Source organism: Myotis daubentonii, chromosome 17 (assembly GCF_963259705.1).
Source record: "Myotis daubentonii chromosome 17, mMyoDau2.1, whole genome shotgun sequence".
In the NCBI taxonomy this organism is placed as follows: Eukaryota; Metazoa; Chordata; class Mammalia; order Chiroptera; family Vespertilionidae; genus Myotis; species Myotis daubentonii.
Genome location: NC_081856.1, coordinates 53047816 through 53067119, shown reverse-complemented (window position 1 = coordinate 53067119; position 19304 = coordinate 53047816). Strand labels below are relative to the sequence as shown.

The window sequence follows — 19304 nt, the reverse complement described above, 5'->3', positions numbered from 1 at the left end:
GGATGCCGGGTGATTAGATATCAAGGGTGTGGGGGGACTTGGTGAACTGATTTGGCAAGTTCTTGCTACAGCTGCCCCAGGCAGGCCAAGGACAGCCGTGGCCAGGGCCCGGGGCCCAGTCGGAAAGAGGCTCCGAGGAGCCGGCCTACTGTTGGTGAAGGAGGGGTGCCTCTGAGTGCTTACACGTGTCCCCACACACATGGCCTATGACAGGGGTTTGGCTTGTGTTGCCGTGTGTGCTGCCGGGTCCTGAGGCCCTCAGCAGGCAGCCGGGAAGGGATGGTGGGTGTGAAGGCGGCAAGGACCAGCTGGAGCCCGCCAGGCAGAGCGGGACCCCAGGGGTGGAGTGGACCGTGCCGGCTTCTCAGCCGCTCCCAGTCCCCAGCCCCCAGCTCTGGTGATGGGGTTCCTGTAGGAGAGATGGGAGCCCTTGGCTGCTGTACCCGCTGGCCCAGCAGAGGAGAGGCCAGGCCGGAGGCCCCCGCCCGCAGGGTCTGAGCACCCGCTGCTCATCCCTGTGTGGTCAGGTCCCTGGAGCACCAGCTCAGCTGCGCCGGGAAGCGGATTCAGGGGAAAGGGATTCAGGGGTGTGGCTTCCAGCCAGACCAGCCGGCACCGCGGGGAAGGCTGGACCTTGGGGTTTGGGTCCTGTCCACCTTCAGGAGGCACAGGTCAGTCTGCACTGAGAAGAGCATTGTGTCTTTTTTCCTTCTCTCTCTGCATATTTGATAGATATTTCACTTCTTGTTTTAATACCAGGGGCGACTTGGTGTTTGTTTTCTGTGGCACGCCCCCGCACACAGGCCTAGGTGAGCTAGACAGGAACATCCCCGACCACGCCCTCCCCTGCCCTGCCGGACACCCACTGGCTGAGAGCGTGTGCTTTGTGAGTGGAGGGCGTCGCGCTGTGAAGAGAATAAGGAGTGGAGCAGCCCATTCCTGTACCGGCTTTTTGTTTTTACACATGGAGCAGGTAGCTTTCTGAGTTGGGCGTGCAGTTGCAGTGGCCCCTTCGGGCTCATGAAGGACACATGCTAAGGTCTCTAGGAGCACTGTGCGGGGAACAAGGGACCAGGAAGAGGCCAAGAGTCACGCCGGAGGAGGCTTCTCCATTTCCTTCCTATAAATAGTCATCGATCATCTCGCACGTGGTGGATCCTGGGTGGAAGCGAGCAGCGTGAGAGGTGACCTTAGATCTGAGCTCTGTGGTGCTTGGGGACAGTGCCCAGCAGGGCTATGCCAGGTCAGAGTCACAGTGAGTTCCGGGTGCTCCTGTGCACCGGGCACCGCTGTGCCATTGAACATGGGCCGCCTGCAGAACAGCGGGCTCGGGCTGGCAGGGGTGCAGCTGGGTGCTGATGACAGCCCCATGCCCGGCTGAGGTGTAGACTTGTCCTGTGGGCGGGTGAGAGGGGAGTCTGTCGGCATGCTTGTCATGTCACCTCCTTCCTCCCCTCCTCTTTCTCCTCCTTCCTCCCTTCCCTCTTCTCTTCTCTTCTTTCCCTCCTTCCTCCCCTTCTCCTCTTCCTTCCTCCTTCCTCCCTTCCCTCCCTCCTCCCTTCCCTCCCTCCTCCCTTCCCTCCCTCCTCCCTTCCCTCCCTCCTCCCTTCCCTCTTCTCTTCCCTCTTCCCTTATTTCTCTTCCTCCTTCCTCCCTTCCTCCCTCTTCCCCTCCTCCTTCCCCTTTTCCTTCCCTCCTCCTCCATTATCCGTGTGGTTAGGAAGGAAAATGCAGAGAACCACCTGGTCACTGCCCAAGAGTCTTGGAGTCCCTGAGCACCCCCTGTTCTGTGGGGAGCAGTTTTTCCCAAATCAGATCTGTGACTTGCCACCCAAGGAGGTTTCTTGTGGTTTGTAAAATTATACACATGGGAAGTCATGCCTCAGTGGACGAGCCATGTCCCCTTTAGGTACAGGTTTAGTAACAGCTTTTATTGTTCATTAATTAACTAACTTTCACCTGCCAACGGTAAAGATTCTGGGAAAGTTGGGCGGGGTACATCCACTCTGTGAAGCTTGGGAGGGAAATGGCGGCATAGAGACTTGGGCCTCAGGGATTCAGACAGGAAATCGTTTGTTTTGTGTGTGAAGTGCTTTTATTGAAAAGAAATGCCCGAGGCTGATGGGAATCTGAGTTTGCCGGTGCCCTGTGCGGTGCCACGTGAGCCAGTAGGAGGCCGACAGTCAACGCGGGGCTGTGCTAGAGGCTAGAGGAGTGTTGTGAAATACGCATGAAATAGCTTTAGAGGAAAGGGCGACTGACGGCTGAGCGTGCGAGGGGGGTGCACTGAGCTGGGGCCAGATCCTGCCAGCCTCAGGGTGCTCCTCTGTAAGGTTGGGACGACAGTGGCACCGCACACGACGTTTCAGGGCCTAGTTATGGAGATGACCCATGTGAAGGGCCTGCCCGGGGCCAGCATGTAGCAAGTCCTCTTAAATGCCAGTCGCTGCCCGCCTGTCGCTCCTCAGCCCAGCCCAGCCCAGGACAGCTGCGGGGATCCCCTCGGCCACAGCGCAGGCCCCCAGAGTTCCTCCTGCACCGACATGGTCTTTGCTCACGCAGAACGTTTAGAAACCCTGGTTTTCCTTACCGAGCTGCTGTGGAAATTCAATTATAAGTGTTTATTTTATTTTTATTGCCGAAACCAGTTTGGCTCAGTGGATAGAGCGTCGGCCTGCGGACTGAAAGGTCCCAGGTTCGATTCCGGTCAAGGGCATGTACCTGGGTTGCGGGCATATCCCCAGTAGGAGATGTGCAGGAGGCAGCTGATCGATGTTTCTCTCTCATCGATGTTTCTAACTCTCTATCTCTCTCCTTTCCTCTCTGTAAAAAATCAATAAAATATTTAAAAAAAAAAGAAACCCTGGTTTTCCTTACCGAGCTGCTGTGGAAATTCAATTATAAGTGTTTATTTTATTTTTATTATATAAATAATGTATGCTCCCCTTAGAAATCTTGGAAAACGTAAACAGAGAGGAGAAAGTTATGCATGGCCTGCACAGGCCAACACCCTGGCATTGCTGTGTAGTTCTCAATATTGTTTTCTATTCTTTTAAAAATTGGATTATTTTAAAATTGAATTTATTCATAAATATAGTTTTGCATCCTGGTTTTCCACAGAATGTAACAGACATTTCCCATATGATGGCAGAGCTTTGTAAGCGTCGTTTTTAGTGGTGCCTGAATGTGCGTCCTCTCACTGTGCCTCATCTTCTCCCGCCATGCCTTCATCATCGGATATGCAGCTTCTTTCTAATTATGCACCAAGTCTTCCTTCTCCAGGCAGCTCCCCTCTGGGTGCTATCCTGGGGTCTCTAGAGACCCTTCAGTAGTTTCTAGGTGGTGCTTTACCTGGGTGATGAGACAGGAAGCCGATGGCTTGAAATAATTGCCTTTCATTGTGGTAGATCATGTTTATGTACTTGAAGAGAACGAGGGAAATATTTAATCTCCCGCTGTGCTTGAATGGCTGCTGATCAGGGCCCCCGAGGTGTCGCTGTGTAAACCAAGTGAGTCACAGGTGCAGGCAGTGCCACGGAGGCGTCAGCGTGGCTCGCCGTGTTGCAGCCCGTCCGCGTTCTGCTGAGGAGAGAGAGGCTGGTTCTGGTCCGGGGAGGGCGTGTCCACCCTGCTGGCCTGGCAGCTCGCTCGTCAGTGTAGCGGTGGCGCGTGACCGCTCCGAGCCTCGTAGCTGGGCCGAGGAGCTGCCTGGGTGAAGAAAAGCAGAGTTGGTTTTTCTTGCTACGTAAGATGTTTAACTGGCTGAGTATCATGTTTCCAGCGATCTGTGTTGTCTTCTGTGTTTTCACTTATTGGGGCAATCGCCAAACAGAAGAGGCCGGACGTCACCCTCCTTTCCCGGGGCTCCGTGCTCACGTCTACCAGCCAGTTTCTGGTACCTCATCGCATTCGTCCTTGGTCACTCTTGACGTGGGAGACAGGCTCAGAAGGTTGGGTGGCTTCCCCACGGTGCGCACAGCAGCCAGGGAGGACAAGCCTTTAGCGGACCAGGTCTGACTGCCTTGCCGTGGGCCTCCCCCGGGCGCCCTGCTACTCTTCTCTCCAGGTCTGTCTGCAATGACAGAGGAAACAATGGCCGAGGAGTGAGCCCCGAACTCCCCCTCGCCCCCCAGCTTCCTTGATTCTTCTAAACAGCATAGTGACAAGACAACAGACACGCGGTCTTTGACAAGCCTTCTGACGTCACTTGGTCTCTGCCTTTTCCTCTGCGACACGGATGCAGCGAGGCCTACCTGCCTGGGTTGCCATGTGTTGTTGTTTTTGAAATATATTTTATTGATTTTTACAGAGAGGAAGGGAGAGGGATAGAGAGTTAGAAACATCGATGAGAGAGAAACATTGATCAGCTGCCTCCCGCACACCCCCTACTGGGGATGTGCCCGCAACCAAGGTACATGCCCTTGACTGGAATCGAACCTGGGACCCTTCAGTCCCCAGGCCGACGCTCTATCCACTGAGCCAAACCAGTCAGGGCTGCCATGTGTTTTAGGCTGGAAAGTGCGTTCGTGGGGGTCGCACTTACAGTCTGCGAGCAGGTAGGGGAGCACGTCGCAGACACAAGCAAACGCCATCATGGTCACCATGCTCTCTTCCTCCCTCCTAGGGACAGGGTGGGGTGGGTGGGAAAATGGCCGCCTCACAAGGCTCCCTTTCGGCATCAGAAATGTAGACCTGAACTTCTTCTCTCGGATATCGCTATGTGGACGGACGCAGACCCCTGGGGTGGGCCTGGCATTTGGCTTGGACCTGGGGACTGCTGGACAAGTATTGGCTCAGGAGTAAACATGCCGGTCTGCATCCTGTCCGCCTGCTGACTTTCCTGGGAAATGCATCTAGAAGACAGTAACTTAGTTTCCCGTTACCCACAGGCCCTAAACGGAGCCACTGCCAGTGGCCGTCTAAATACATCGAACAAAGCTCCCACTTTCTTTTGGTCTCTTTTGGCCGCTGCCCCTTTATCGCTGTCAGAAGATGGGGCTCATTGAACTGTCAGGGTTTGGGTTGAAAAGTTTACTTTTGCTTAAATACAGTAAAAGCTTCCCACATTGACTTTGGTTTCACCTTTGTTTTATTTCTATTTTCTCTTCAGAAAAGAAAGACGTGACGCAGAGCCTGGAGAGCTACACGTCCAAGTGCCCTGGGACGATGGAGCTCATCACCCTCCCGGATGGCCTCAGCCTGCCGCCTGTGCCCCTCACCAAGCTGCCCATCGTCAGGTAGGGCGGCTGGCGAGTGCGGGAGGTGTGCGTCACGCTGGGCCCGTCCTCAGCCCTGGTCGTGAACAAGACCTTTAGATGAGTCTCCATTTGTCGCTGGCTGTCTATTGTCTTGTCGGACCTCATCAGCAATCCTAGCAAATGTAAGGGGTGTCCCGGGGATGAGAGGATGGCCAGCATGTTCGGAGCCCGGGTTTCTGGGCTGCCCAGGGGCCTGTGCCAGGGGCTGCCACACCCAGACCAGTCACTCCTCCCTGGGTTCAAGCCAAGAAGGCCCAACTGCAGTATAAGCACCTTGTTTTATCCCTGCAGGACCCTCCACACATGAGCATGTACATAAAAGCCAGCCCGACTGTTACTGCCCAGACGGTCATGTGGGTTGTGTGCACACTGCCAGCCACGGATTACTGAAGGAGAAATGAGCGGAGTGGAGATGCCATTGAAAGAAAGCCAGTGGGCCTGTCGTTGGCCTGGGGTTGGGGGAGGGATGGCTGATGGTGGTTGTTTTTTATGCACCAACATTGAACTCCTTCAACCCGGTGAGAGCTCTGCAGTTAATGAGGCCGTTTTTATTGATGAGGATCAAAACCCTCCAGTCAGAATGAGCTTCGAGTTGCTTTGAGTGGCTTTGGTGCTTTTAAAATGTAAACTCTTAAGTTAATTATACTGTTTGAGGAAGGATTACAGGCCTTTATTCAAAAAGGGGCCCGGAGGCCACGCTAGTCAGGGTGGTTTTCCTTGTCCTCTGAAACGGGGCAAAGCCAGCCTCCCAGTGTTAGGAGGAGGCTCCCACGGCCCCACCAGGGTCCTCCGTGGCCCAGCCCTTCCGTCCCGCTGAGTATCACCCAGCCCATCACCTCCCTCTGGGGTGTTTGAAGATAGTGAGATGTGCACAGCAGCATTCAGGAGCCTGAGGGGGTGGTCCTATCACTAGCCTGGCTGGGGTTCATGCCCTCTCTGGCCGTCTCAGCCATGTGGGCTTAGAGGGGTGGGTGCCCTCCACACTGTCCCGATGTGGGCAGAGGTGGCGAGTTTTCATCATGCCCGTCTGCAGAGCTCTCCACTGGGTCTCAGGTGTGTTTCTGCTGTGAGTTAGGTCGGTGGAGTGAAAAGCAAGGGAGAGAGGTGAGTTCTTTCCCGGGCGCCCCTCTCTGCCAGTTTGTATCACTTTCCTGGTTAGTGTTCCGCCATTGCTTTCACGGCCCCAGTTAGCAACAGCTTGCTGTGCGTCAGGTTTTAAAATGTTAACAGCCCCTAAAGTCTCTAAAAATACTCCCTGTCTTGGACGTCTTGTCCCTGGGATTCTGCTTTCTTGGTTGGTGGCAGCTTCGAAGAACAAACATACAGTATTAGTTCTGCAGCGACTCTTGCTGCATGAAGTCAGTGCCTCGTGACTGTTTTTCCCTAGGATGGTTTCATAAGAAGACATGGGTGCTCAGTTCTGGTTGTGAGTGAATGCCATGGCTGCCCCCTGCTTTCCTTTCCTTGTCTGGCTGACCACGCCCTCCGAATTCCTTTGCATATTTTATTATTAGTTTTTTTATCCTTAGCAAAGAATATTTTTTTCATTGATTTTTTTTTTTTTTTGCGAGTGAAAGGGAGGGGGTTAGGAGAGATAGATAGATAGATAGAGAGAGAGAGAGAGAGAGAGAGAGAGAGAAACATCCATGGGAGAGAGACACGTCAACTGGTTGCCTCCCAAAAGCATCCTGACCAGGGCCGGGGGTTGAGCCTGTGACCGAGGTACGAGCCCTTGACTGGAACCGACGGGGCAGGTGTGGTGGGTAACGAGGGAGTGCACGGAAGTGGTTGCAGGGCCTGGATGTGCGCAGGCTCCGTGGATTAGTAAACCTGCGGTACACGCAGGCTGGCTGGTGGGAGCGTGAGCATTGCTGAGCACCCGTCCCAGCTGGGAAAGCAGCGTAAGGTACAGCCAGGCCGATGGAGACCCAGTCATTCCCTTAAATGAAGCAACGGTGCTGTTGACCTTCACACGTGGGCCCTGGGGCTGAGCGATCGGGGCTGCCCTTCTGTTTGCTGTGTGGGTGCTCGGCAGGAAGGAGAGAGCAGGGAGAAGAGGGAACCTGAGTGGGGCAGCTCGAGTCCTCCCAGCAGTCTGAGGGCTCACCGCACTTCATAGACACGGGGCCCAAGTCTGGGGCCGGCCTGCCACTGGCCCCGGCACACAGTGCTGCGCAGTGCAGTTCAGGTTTCAACCGGGCCTCTGACTGCCGGGTCACCGCCCCGTCCTGGGCGGGTCCGGGCCACCGTGTGCAGCATTCGTGCTGTCCTGCCGCATCAGAGCAATTTCTCTCCCTCAGTTTGTTTGCTGTGGGATGCACTGTTCTGACACAGACTGCTGGGTGATATTTCCGCTGAAACCAAGCTGACAAGGCAGGTGACGTATTTCTGTTCCATTTGAAACTGTAGGCATGTGAAACTGCTGAACCTCCCTGCCAGCCTCCGGCCGCAGAAAATGAAGAGCTTGCTGGGTCAGAACGTGTCCGCCAAGAGCCCCTTCATCTACTCGCCCATCATTGCCCACAGCCGTGGGGAGGAGCGGAGCAAGAAGATCGGTAGGACCGTCCTGGCTTTCGAGCTTCACACGTGTGCAGGCATCTGTACAGAGCAGTCTCTCCTCTCGGCTGATCAGTTCACTGCCTCCGTCGGGCAGTTGTCATAGATCTGACTTTTAAAAATCTGTTTCACGAAAGGGGATGTTTGTGGGAGTTGTAGAGGCCAGAGGGCCTCTGTTAGCGGAGACTCATGTGAACTGCAGCAGGGCAGTAAGGGGAGTGATTTCCAAGGCCTGGCGTGGCTTCCGAGCCACTGGGGGTGAAAGGCTGACTCCATTCAGGGTTGGGTGGGGATACGGACAGAGGCGGGCCCTTGGCGCCTGGGGCTGTGCTGCTGCAGGGTCAGCCCCGGGGCCGGCCCTGCCCCTCTTTTTTCCTCTCCCGGCTTAAGAAATTGTCGAGGTTTCATTTTATGAAAATAATCCTCTGTGCTGCAGTGATCCTCATAACTGCAGGCGCTACAGGCGTCCTAGTCCCAGTTTACAGACAGAAAACAAGACGGCAAATCTAAATCGCCTGCCTGGGTGGAGCTCGGACGTGGCTGAGCTCAGGCCCCAGCCAGGTCAGTGGTCACAGCCAGGGCATCTCCTTTAGCACCTGGCTCCCCATCACAGCGAGAAGCACCTGCTCACCTGGACTGAGGATGCATTCAGTGGGCGAGGCAAGATTTTTTCTGAGATGTAACAGAAGCTGCAGCCAGAATGCATATTATTGGTTGAACACCCATGGGTAGGAAAATGTAATTTACATTCTGTGGCTTCTTTCTCTTTGGTAATATACTCATCAGCTAGGGCCTGCCTAGAGGTTTGAAGAATCACGTATCTTTATGCCACAATTCCAGTCTCCATGAACGAGTCTTCTTGTATGATTGGGGGAGTTGTATAATTGACACCCCTCTTCTCTTGCTATCTGTCAGCCAGGCCGCTCTTGGGGCTTTGCCACATGGCCTCCCATAGGCCTTCTCTGGCTTTGAGTCTTTTCTTTCAGGATTCACCTGATTAAACCAGGCCCACCCAGGGTACTCTCCCTTTTGATTAACCCCAAGTCGACCGATTGGAGACCTTAGTCAGTCTGCAGAATCCCTTTACCTTTGTTACAGAGCAGAACCTCCTCCTCATATTCGCACTCGGGAGAGGCTCTCCCAGGGCACCTGCCCCAGGCTGGGGGTCATCTCAGAACTCTGCCTCCCACAGGTGGTGACCTGCAGCCGCCCTGGGAGTGGTCAGGAGGAGAAGCCACTGTGTTACGGAGGGGAGCGAGAAGGGAGCAAGCTAATAGGTCACTTCACTGGCCTCGGGGCCCGGGAAGCTGTGCGGCTGGCGGCTCCGTGCCCAGCTTGGTGCTGTTGGGGACTGATTCCGTTTTGTGAGGCTGCATTTGGCTTGATGGCGAGAATCAGTCTCTGCTGATGGCGAGAAATACCTGTCATGTGGCACCCAAGTGGCGGTAGGACCTGCTCTGGTTCTGAGAAAGCCTGTGGGGAAACCAGCTTTGCCTTGGCTACCTCATGACGATATTTATGCCCGCTGCTCCGCCGGAGAAAGGACTTGCCAGAGGAAACCATGTGAAATACACAGAGTACCAGCTAACACATGGACCCTGTGTGTGTGTTTCTAGATTTCCAGTGGGTGCAGGGAGACGTGTGCGAAGTCCAGCTGATGGTGTACAACCCCATGCCCTTTGAACTCCGAGTTGAGAACATGGTACGTATCACCACATTCGACCCTTTGGGGCTGACTGCCACCTTGCTATGAAGATGTGTTTTCTCCCTAATACTTGAGGCTCACATCCTAAGCTGTGTCAGGTTCTGTATTTGCTTTGTCAGGGCTGGTCAGCTTGTAAGTGGAGATCACACCTTATCTTTCCCGAGTCTCTAGTGCCTGGTACTCGGTCGGTGTTTGAATCAGTGGACAGAGACCCCTCTGACTGGGACTCACATCATGTCTAGTTGCTTGGAAATCAGATTTGAAATCATCTCCTTGCGGTTTGCGTGTGACGATCACAGGTCACGTTGCTGCTGCCTGATGACGAGGTGACCAAGGCTGAGGGAGAGGGTGACGTTCTCATCACTCTCCTGGGCTTTTTCTCAGCCTCGAGACCCGGGTGCTGGTCCCGTGCGCAGGGCGTTCAAGCTCACCAGGGAGCGGTGTCTGTCGGAAGCGCTCACCTGACTCCATTGTGGGAGGGGCTTTATCCTGGCTGTCGGGCTGATCCCAGTGATCCCAGGGCAGAGTCCACTGTGCCAGTCCCCTGTGTGCACGCTCACAGGGAGGCCTGCAGAGGAGGGTGGAGACGCTTGGAGTTTTCCGATCACATTCAGGGGAGGGCAGGTGCTTCGTGCAGGTGTCTGGTTGAGAGCCATGCCATGGCCAGGCCTCGGGCGGGGCACCGGGGCCCGATCCCTGCGGTGATGTGGTCAGTGCTGTGGTGTGGGGTGCATGAGGGGCCGGAAGGACCCCTGTGCAGTCAGGCAGGGATGACGACGGCTCGGCTGAGAGCACCAGGTGAGTCAGAGTTCCCAGGTGGGCGGGGCATTATTTACGGTGATGCTTAGGCCTTCAGCACGCGGCATAGTTTTCTGAGATCTGTGTGAGTTCTTAGAGCGTCCGCTGCATATTGAGCTGATAGTGCTGAGGCTGTTCAGAGGCGGGCCTTGGAGGGTGCTGCCCCCGTGGTACAGGACCGTGCTGGCCTCCTGCTCGGCTTGTGACCAGGCCTCTCCAGGGACTGTCTCTTGGCCAAACAGGGAATGATAGTTGTTTAGAGAATCCTCCCCAAAGTGATCAAAGTATCATCTGCCTCCTGCTTTTTCTTACACTGTTTTTATCTTTAAAAAAGTAGCTTTTCATAAAAAATTGGGAAGAACAAAGACTAAAATAAAAATGACCACTAGGAGCCTTGGCTGGTGTTGCTCAGCAGTTAGAGTGTCAGCTGGTGCACCACAGGGTCTCAGGGTCTCCCTGTCAGGGGCACGTAGCTGGGTCGCAGGTTTAGTCCCTGGCCCAGGTAAGGGCATGTGTGGGAGGTAACCAATCAATGTGTCTCTCTCCTATTCGCATTTCTCTCTGTCTGTCTCCCTCCATTCTACTTTCTCTTAAAAAAAAAAAATGACACCAGGAGGTAGCCCCCCAGTCATGGTCAGGTTTTAAAAAATTAAGTCATGAAATATCTCAAACATATGACATGTTACAGGGAATAATAAACATTCACATATCCACCATCCACATTTAGAAAATGTTAACAGCTGGCCATATTTGCGTTAGCTATTTTAAAAAGAAACAAAATGCGGCTTTATTTCACCTAGAGGCAATAGCCATCTCATTGGTTTCTGTTTCTACTCCTGCCCGTGACATCTGTTCTTTACATAGTTGGATCATTTCTCACTTCTGCTCAAAACCTGGGCTCAGGGGTGCTCACTGCCACTAGGGCGTCTCTTGGGTGCTTTCTGTAGACAGAGGTAGGAGAATTGTGCATGCATGTACGTTAGACACGAAGTTCCATATGTACCCATGTGGACATGCATGTCCATATGTATCAACACACATGTACACACAGACACGCACGCCCACATGCACCTATAAGAATGTACACACAGCCATGTATGCCCATATGTGCCTACATGCATGCCCCTGCATATGTATACATAGACTCATGCCCATCTGCACAGCACAAACACACATTTCATAAATCCCGACTTCACAGGGGTACCTCCAGCTCTAATCCGTCTCCATAAGTCCTCTCTCGCCTTCCTCCATTCCACACCTGCGTCCCTCTTCCAGCGTGAGAACTCGGGCTCACAGCATCAACACGTTCTTGCTAGATTATTGGAGCAGTGCCTTCCCTTTTTAAAAACGACGCCTTGGTCACTCTGCTAAATGCACTTATTAGTTTTTCCACTTAGATTCCCTAGGGTTTTCTGTGGCCACAGTGTGTGTGTGTGTGTGAGAATAACTGTCTGTGTGCCTTTCATTTCCTTTTCTTGCCTTCTTGCACTGTGCATGTCGGTTACAATGTTGGGCCGTCTAGAGCTGACATCCCGCATCGTTTCCAGTCGTGGGGCAGCTCCTTGAGGCCAGGGACTCGGTCTTGTTCACTGTCAGTTCGGAAATGAGCTGAGGATGCATAGATGCTGGACGATGTATGTCCACGCTTCATGTTTTTTCTTTTGTGTTTGCATTCCCATTTGGTAAAACAACAAAACCAAATGAAGATAGAAAATAGTGCTGGGCTGGTATCAGGAGGGATGTGTTCAGGCACACAGGCTGCTTCCATTCCCGCTGTCTCCTGGGAACGCACTTTCGCCTGCCTCCACGGCTCTGGCCTCTGGCCTCTGGCGTGCTGTGAGAGCCCGTGAGTGGCCGCACCCCGGCTGCTCTGGAGCTGAGCGCGGGGTTGTGGGTCTGGGCTGCGCTTATTCATGTCGCCTGCCCTTGTTCCAGGGGCTCCTCACGAGTGGAGTGGAGTTCGAGTCTCTTCCTGCGGCACTTTCCCTCCCGGCCGAGTCTGGTCTTTACCCAGTGACGCTCGTCGGGGTCCCCCAGACGACGGGGACGATTTCCGTGAACGGTAAGGGGGTTTCTCTCCGATTCGGGTCGGTAGGACGGCCAGCCGCTCTGTTGCCCTGACTCACGGAGGCCTGTCACCGGTCAGCAGCATCCTAGTCCCAACCCCCGGGCATTGCTTCATTTTGCTACAAAGGGAACCTCAACATTTCAAAGCCATTTCATTTATTTCATTTTTTATTTTCAAATAAATTTTTATTGATTTCAGAGAGGGAGAGATAGAGGCATAAATGACGAGAGAGAATCATTGATTGGCCGCCTCCTGCACGCCCCCTACTGGGGATGGAACCCACAACCCAGACATGTGCCCTGACTGGGAATTGAACCGTGACCTCCTGGTTCATAGGTCGATGCTCAACCACTGAGCCACGCCGGCCGGGCTCAAAAGCCATTTTAAAGCTTGAACAATTTCAAGTGCTTTTGTAACTGAGGGAGTTTTTTTTGTCGTGGAAATTTTGCTAATCTTAGGTTGTGGTTCCTGTCCACAAGCAGCAGGTTTGCTGTCTCACGTGGCGGTGATGATGACAATAATCGGCTCTGGAGCTTAGACTTTGAATCATTTTTTCAAAGACTTAAGTCACGTGATGTCCTGGAAAGGAGTGCTGGCTCTCACTCTCACGTTATAGACAGCCACACTTGAAAAGCACATCAGGAAAGGGACGAGATGGAATTAAGCTGTGCAGAGATCCCAGTTTACAGAGACCACACAGGCACATGTTCACTGGGGCTCAGGCAGCCTGGTCAGGTGGGCATCGGGTGCTGCATTAGCTCCGCCTCCAGGGGGAAGCCGTGGGCCTGTGGGTGGGACTGGCAGGTGACGGGCCTGAACCTCAGCTCGGCCCTCAGGCCTGAGCCTGGAAGCTGGCCGGGTGGAAGCCCCTCCCCTTGTCTCCCAGGTTACCACACCACCGTCTTTGGCGTCTTCAGCGACTGTTTGCTGGACAACCTCCCAGGAATAAAGAACAACGGCTCCACAGTTGAAGTCATTCCTGCTCTGCCCAGACTGCAGATCAGCACATCTCTGCCCAGGTAGATGCCACAGAGCAGGTAGCGGCCTCCGGACTACACGTGGCCCTAAGGCAGATGGCTCAGTGTGCATCGCTCAGTGTGCACCTCTCGGGCACCAGGAGCCTGAGTCAGGCTCCAACTTTGTGACTAGAGTGTGGGCAAGGGCTGTGTCGGGACAGAGGGAGCGATGGGCTCTGTGACAGCGAGTAGAGAAGCGGAAGGGTTTCTTACCCAGAGCAGACACAGTGTGCACTTAGCCTCTGCAGTCACAACTTCTGTGAAATATAGTGAGGGGTGGGCCCAAGTAGGTTAAATTACCTAAAAGGTAAATCCATAAGTAAGGACGCAAGATCACAGCAGTAATAATGCTCATAAGCCCTAGCCAGTTTGGCTCAGTGGATAGAGCATTGGCCTGTGGACCAAAGGGTCCCGGGTTCGATTCCGGTCAAGGGCACGTACCTCGGTTGCAGGCTCCTCCCTGACCCTGGTCGGGGCGTGTGCAGGAGACAACCAGTCGATGTGTTTCTCTCACATCGATGTTTCTCTCTGTCTGTCTTTCTCTCTTCTGCTCTCTCTGAAATCAATGGAAAAATATCCTGGGTGAGATGAACAACAACAAAAAGACATAATACAAATAAACAAAATAGTAATTAATAGTAACATAAGAATAAACTTGGCATTTTGTGTACTCTTACTGCAAACCCACTTTTGTCAACCCCTGTACGTGTTAATTACAGTATAGGTAGTGGGATAGATTACTTTTTGCGTAAGCATATAACATAAGCTAAACACATTTACTTCAATGACGTCAGAAAGCTCATCATAAAAAGTATCTCAGAATCCCATCACCATTCATGTCCTTGCTCTTGGAACTTGGGATTGTCTCCATTTTTGCTCTTACAGAGCGTGCTGACTCTTTTGGCTGTTTTTGTAAGATGTGTCTTGGTATTTTCTGAAATGTCCTAAAAGCTCCCTCACACATGTCGTGGGCACTGTGCCGGACGCTGGGCGCAGGCCTGACACCAGTCCTGTCCTTGCCCAGGCAGTTCCAGTGCCGTGGGGAGGTGGACAGGGAGCAGCAGTCCCAGGGCGCTGTCCTTAGGATGCTGACAGGGCTGGGGGTCACAGGGACTGCGGGAGTCCTTCCAGGTGGCGTACATGCCTGCGATGGGAGAGGTGAGGGAGGAGTTAGCAGCTGAATGGGCGGACAGGAGGGTTTTCTCGCTGAGGGAGCAGCCTGAGACCAGAGGCAGGAGGAGCATCGCCTGAGTGAACTCAGAAGGGATCCTGGCACTCATTGTAAGAGCTGGAGGTGTAAAACTTTCCGAAGAAAGTTTTCATGCTCTTGGGTTAGGCAAAGAGTTCTGCTGTTGACATCAAAAGCAATTCTCTATCTGGGCTGGAACCAGAGGCCCTGGGCCGGGCATGACTGGTCCGTGAGCCCAACTTGCTTAAGCGTCGGCTTCTCCCTGCACAGCGCAGGTGTGAGACCGGCACTGCCTAAACACTCTTTTCTGTGCTTTGGACCAGACAGTGGGTGAAGCTCTCTGTGGTGCGTATAAACACACTCGGGTCTGCCGGGTCCTCTGTGGCCAATTCACCCTCCTGTTCCTGGTGGCGGAGCACTGCGTTCCCTGTTTCAAGCCCAGATTCCCTGTCCCTAGTTCTGAAATTCTACGTGCGGTGATATGAATACTTCTAAAATGCATTGGTTTTCTTTTCTTCTTTCTTTTTATGATGCATCATTGTTACTACCATTATCCTAGATCTGCACACTCCTTGCAACCTGCCTCTGGTGACGAAATATCCACGCATGTGTCCGTCCAGCTTTACAACGGAGAGACGCAGCAGCTTGTCATCAAGTTGGAGAACATCGGAGTGGAGCCCTTGGAGAAGCTGGAAGTCACCTCTAAAGTCCTCACCTCCAAAGGTGGGTGCTCCCGGCAGGTTTGCCCTGAGCAGTTTCTCTCTCTATTCCCAGAAGACACGCTGTTGGGTGCCGTGTGCAGAGCGTCTGAAAGCTTCTCCCTCTGTCTGATGCTCTCATGAGAGTGGCGTTCTAGTCATGTGTGAAGAGCGCACGCAGGAGGCTAATGGAGCAGAGGACGCACCCTGTACCCGCCTTTCTGTCGTAGACTCTCAGGAAGCATTCTTGAGCGCACGAATGCAGGGGCGTTTGCAGGTTCAGAAGAGTTTTGCCTGGGACCCACCTGTCACCTGCAGCCAGGGTTTCCCAAGTGGGTCCAGCCCCTGGAGCCCATGCATCCCTCCAACAGGCTCTCCTTGGGCCGCTGACCTCAGCAGGCCTGAGGCACAGGGCGTCTCCATGTGTGCCTTGGAGGGTGGACTCTGACAGTGAGCCGTTAGCACGTGTGTGCCTTTAGGAGCCTGCGCCATGCACACTCCTTGTGGAAAACCACAGGAAGCCGCTCAGTGGTTGCAAAGGTGACTTGGCTTCAAGCTTGGCGCCTCACTCACACACCCACGTGATGGCCTCCCAACACCCAGAACTGGCACTTTCTTGGTACTTTGATCTATAACATTTGAAATGGTTTGCGTTTTTCTGGGCTTTCTAAGAATGCATCAGAACTCCCCGGGGGATCAGCGAGCCTCCTGTTGCCTCAGTCACATTATCACCATCGCATGTTGTTGTCATTGCAGAAAAGCTGTACGGCGACTTCCTGAGCTGGAAGCTGGAAGAAGCCCTGGCCCAGTTTCCCCTGCAGCCCGGCCAGGTGGCCACGCTCACTGTCAGCGTCCAGGTGAAGCTGGACTTCTCGTGCCAGGAGAACCTCCTCCAAGACCTCAGCGACGGTGAGCTTCCCGTTCCCATTAGCGCTCCGCGGTCCCCGAGCTGCGCCGCCGCCCTTGCTTGTCACTCACTAACTCAAGCTGCTTCAGACTCCTGGGCGCCTCATTACCCGAGTGAGTCCCCCTTTATCTGAGAGCAGCAAAGGGCTTCTCAGTTACAGTTCCTCGTTCACACCCTTCATTGTGCTGTGCTCAGGGGCCAGGAGGGCACCCTGAGTCGGTGGAGTGAGGGAACTGCATTTTTCAAGTTCACCTGCTGTGATCTAATTAGGGGATGATCAAGCTCTCCTCAGAGTCTGGTGATTTTTCTGAGGCCTCGGAGTCTAGAGAACATGAGACTTTATATTTGGGAATCTCTGATTTCAGATAAGATCCCATGGATTAATTATGTCAAATTATGAAGCGTGCATTCAGACATTCATGTGGCGGCATTGTGGGTGTATTAGTTAGCTCTGCCATAACAAAAAACTACCGACAGTGTGGCTGTACAACAGAAATTTATTTCTCACGGCTCTGAAGGGTGGGCGTCTGAGAGCAGGGGCTGGCATGGCTGGGTTCTGGTGAGGGGCCTTCTCCTGGCCTGCAGATGCCTACCTGACTCCACCATGTCCTCATGTGGCAGAGAGAGCGCTCTGGTGTCTGTTGTAAGGGCACCAGCCGTGTGGGCTTAGGCCCCATCCTCATGACCCCATTTAACCTCAGGGAGCAGCAGGTACAGAGGCCTGACCCTCGGTAAGGCAGTGGATTGTACCTTCAGAGGCTAGATGTCTCTCTCGCTCTCTGGGAACTGAACTTGGTCTCCCAGCCAGCCTCTCCCAGCCTTCCCTGTGTGCTAAGGAAGTGATGCGGTCAAGTCGAACCTGTGAGACTAGGTTAGTTATGGGTTTTATCTTATTAATTCATTTACTTACCATTTACTGAGGGCTTGCGATCTGCGTGAGCCCGTGCCAGCTGCTGTGGGAGGTCCGGCAGTGGGAGTGACGAGGATTCTGCCTTCATGCAGTTTGTAGTCAGTGAGGAGTCGGGACACACACACATTGCTGTAGTAATTGTAGTGGTTTCTGTTGGATGCTTGCCGGTGCCGGGCGCTGAGATACGTACTTCATATGCAGTGACTCATTCATGCTTCCAGACAACCCCACGGTCCGTGTGTTATAGCTGCTCCTGCTTTAGGGATGAGGCACTTCAGGCTCAAAGACGAAAAGGGACTTGGCCGAGGCCATTCAGCCGGATGGTGGAGAGGCTGGGAGTCAGGCCTCCAGGGTCTGATCTCCACCCACGTCCCTGGTAGCAGCTTGTGCTCCTGGGTCTGGACTGCAGGCAGGGAGCGGGTCCCGGGGTCACACGGTGCAGGGGAGTGTTATGGAAGAGGATGCCTGTGACCAGAGACAAAGACACTGGGAGGAGGGGGGACCTGGGGAAGAGTTTTGGTGGAAGTGCCTGGATCCAGGAGCAGGAACAACAGGACTCAGAGCCTGGCCGTGGTCCCTGTGAGGCTGCGCTGTTTCCAGTCTGCCCTTCACTTAGTGTGTCATCCTTTGGGGTCCCACCCAGACATTCCGGGACTCAGCGTCAGTGCCCTGCCTCCTTGGGGGACCCTCCACGCCAGGGTTTTCCCCACCTGGCCCTGCGACTACGCCAGAGGCCCTGCTCACATCCTCGGCCCCTGGGTCCCGGTCTCTTCTGGAACCTGCAGGCCCCTCTGGGGAACTTGGTGCTGGGCTGTGTGTCTCCATGCAGCTTTTCCTGCTGCGGGTGTGGGGGCTCGCTCCGGGGCGTCACCGGAGTGCAGGAGCGCAGGCTGGGCTGGCAGAGGCTGGCTCTCCCCTCTTACTGCTTATGTCTGAGCGACAGCTCCTCCCTCCATCCAGCTGCCCTCTCACTTCACTCCACCCTCACCTTTCAGATGGGATCAGCGTGAGCGGCTTCCCCCTGTGCAGCCCCTTCCGCCAAGTAGTGAGGCCACGTGTGGAGAGCAAGGGCGCGAACCCGCCCGAGGGCAGCAAGCCTGGGGACCCGAGCCACACGAAGGTGAGTTGGCCCCACACGCATGCCGCTGGCCATAGGGTTGGCGCTCGGCTCCTGCCGAGCCTTTCCGGAGGCGAGGTTCTGGGTGTTTCTCCAAAAGGGAAGGCGGCGTGGGTGTGGCAGCAGTGGTGTGCTTGTGGAATGTGGTTTCTTGGGTGCTCCTCTCGCCGGCGTGGGAAGCAGGCTCCCTGGGCCAGCGTGCTCCAACCGTGGTGTTGCTGACTCGCTTCCATGAAATCTGGGAATGCAGGGGTTCAACCGAGGCGGGCCCTGAGTGGCGTAGGCTGTTTCCTGCCTCTTTCTTCATTTGAAAGACGCATTGATTCCATTATTATTCCCAGTTCAGATGTTGATCCCGTAAACTTTTCTTATTTCTTTGGCACCTCCTTCCCCTCATTGGTTTCCAGACAGTCAGGCAGCCAGAGGCACGTGCGGTAGCAGGCGGGTGCAGTGCGAGGTTGGGGTGTGTGGGGGCCTCCGGCAAGCAGAGAGGGTCATGTCCACAGAGCTCCTGCGTCTGAACTGGAGCACAGGTTTTGGGTCGCAGAGTCAGATTTAAAAATCCTGGGCCTCGCCCTTCCTGCTGGTTGGGTGATGGAGGTGGTGCATGAATTTTTCTTCAGTTGGAGTTGCGTGTTTTATAATGATTATAAATGTGGTACTTGCTTGTGCGTGTATTTAAATATAATTATTTAAATACCATTACTGTTTACTGAGTGCATCCTTGTTGTCTGGCACTTGTATGGAAATTGTTCTTCTAATTCTCACGATGACTCTGAGGGTGGTTTTCTCCTCCAGTGAGGGCGCTGGCTCCGGGAGATGCGACACGCTCAGTCCCTCCAGTCCCTGTCCGTCGCACTATGACATGCCTTCCCTCCACCGCCCTTCTGAGTTTTGTGCATTGAGCCCAAAGCACCTCTCTCTCTCTCTCTCTCTCTCTCTCTCTCTCCCTCTCTGTTAATCCTCTCCCAAGGATATTTTTTCCATGATTTTCAGAGAGAGTGGAAGGGAGGGAGGGAGAGAAGCATTGTGTGAGAGAGACACATGGATTGGTTGTCTCCTGAACGCACCCTGACAGGGGC

The 19304-nt window shown here is 54.0% G+C and overlaps 1 protein-coding gene across 4 annotated transcripts in view; it reads left to right on the top strand.

Moving 5' to 3' along the window:
* The window catches only part of TRAPPC9 (trafficking protein particle complex subunit 9), a 161561-nt gene that overhangs the window by 38066 nt on the left and 104191 nt on the right, over window positions 1-19304 (top strand). For all 4 annotated transcript variants that reach the window (XM_059672369.1, XM_059672368.1, XM_059672371.1 and 1 more), the window contains 8 exons: window positions 5111-5237; window positions 7668-7813; window positions 9431-9516; window positions 12253-12379; window positions 13272-13404; window positions 15150-15313; window positions 16045-16197; window positions 18101-18225. In XM_059672369.1, coding sequence (XP_059528352.1) covers window positions 5111-5237; window positions 7668-7813; window positions 9431-9516; window positions 12253-12379; window positions 13272-13404; window positions 15150-15313; window positions 16045-16197; window positions 18101-18225 — 1061 coding nt within the window. The remainder of the gene's footprint in view (window positions 1-5110; window positions 5238-7667; window positions 7814-9430; window positions 9517-12252; window positions 12380-13271; window positions 13405-15149; window positions 15314-16044; window positions 16198-18100; window positions 18226-19304) is intronic.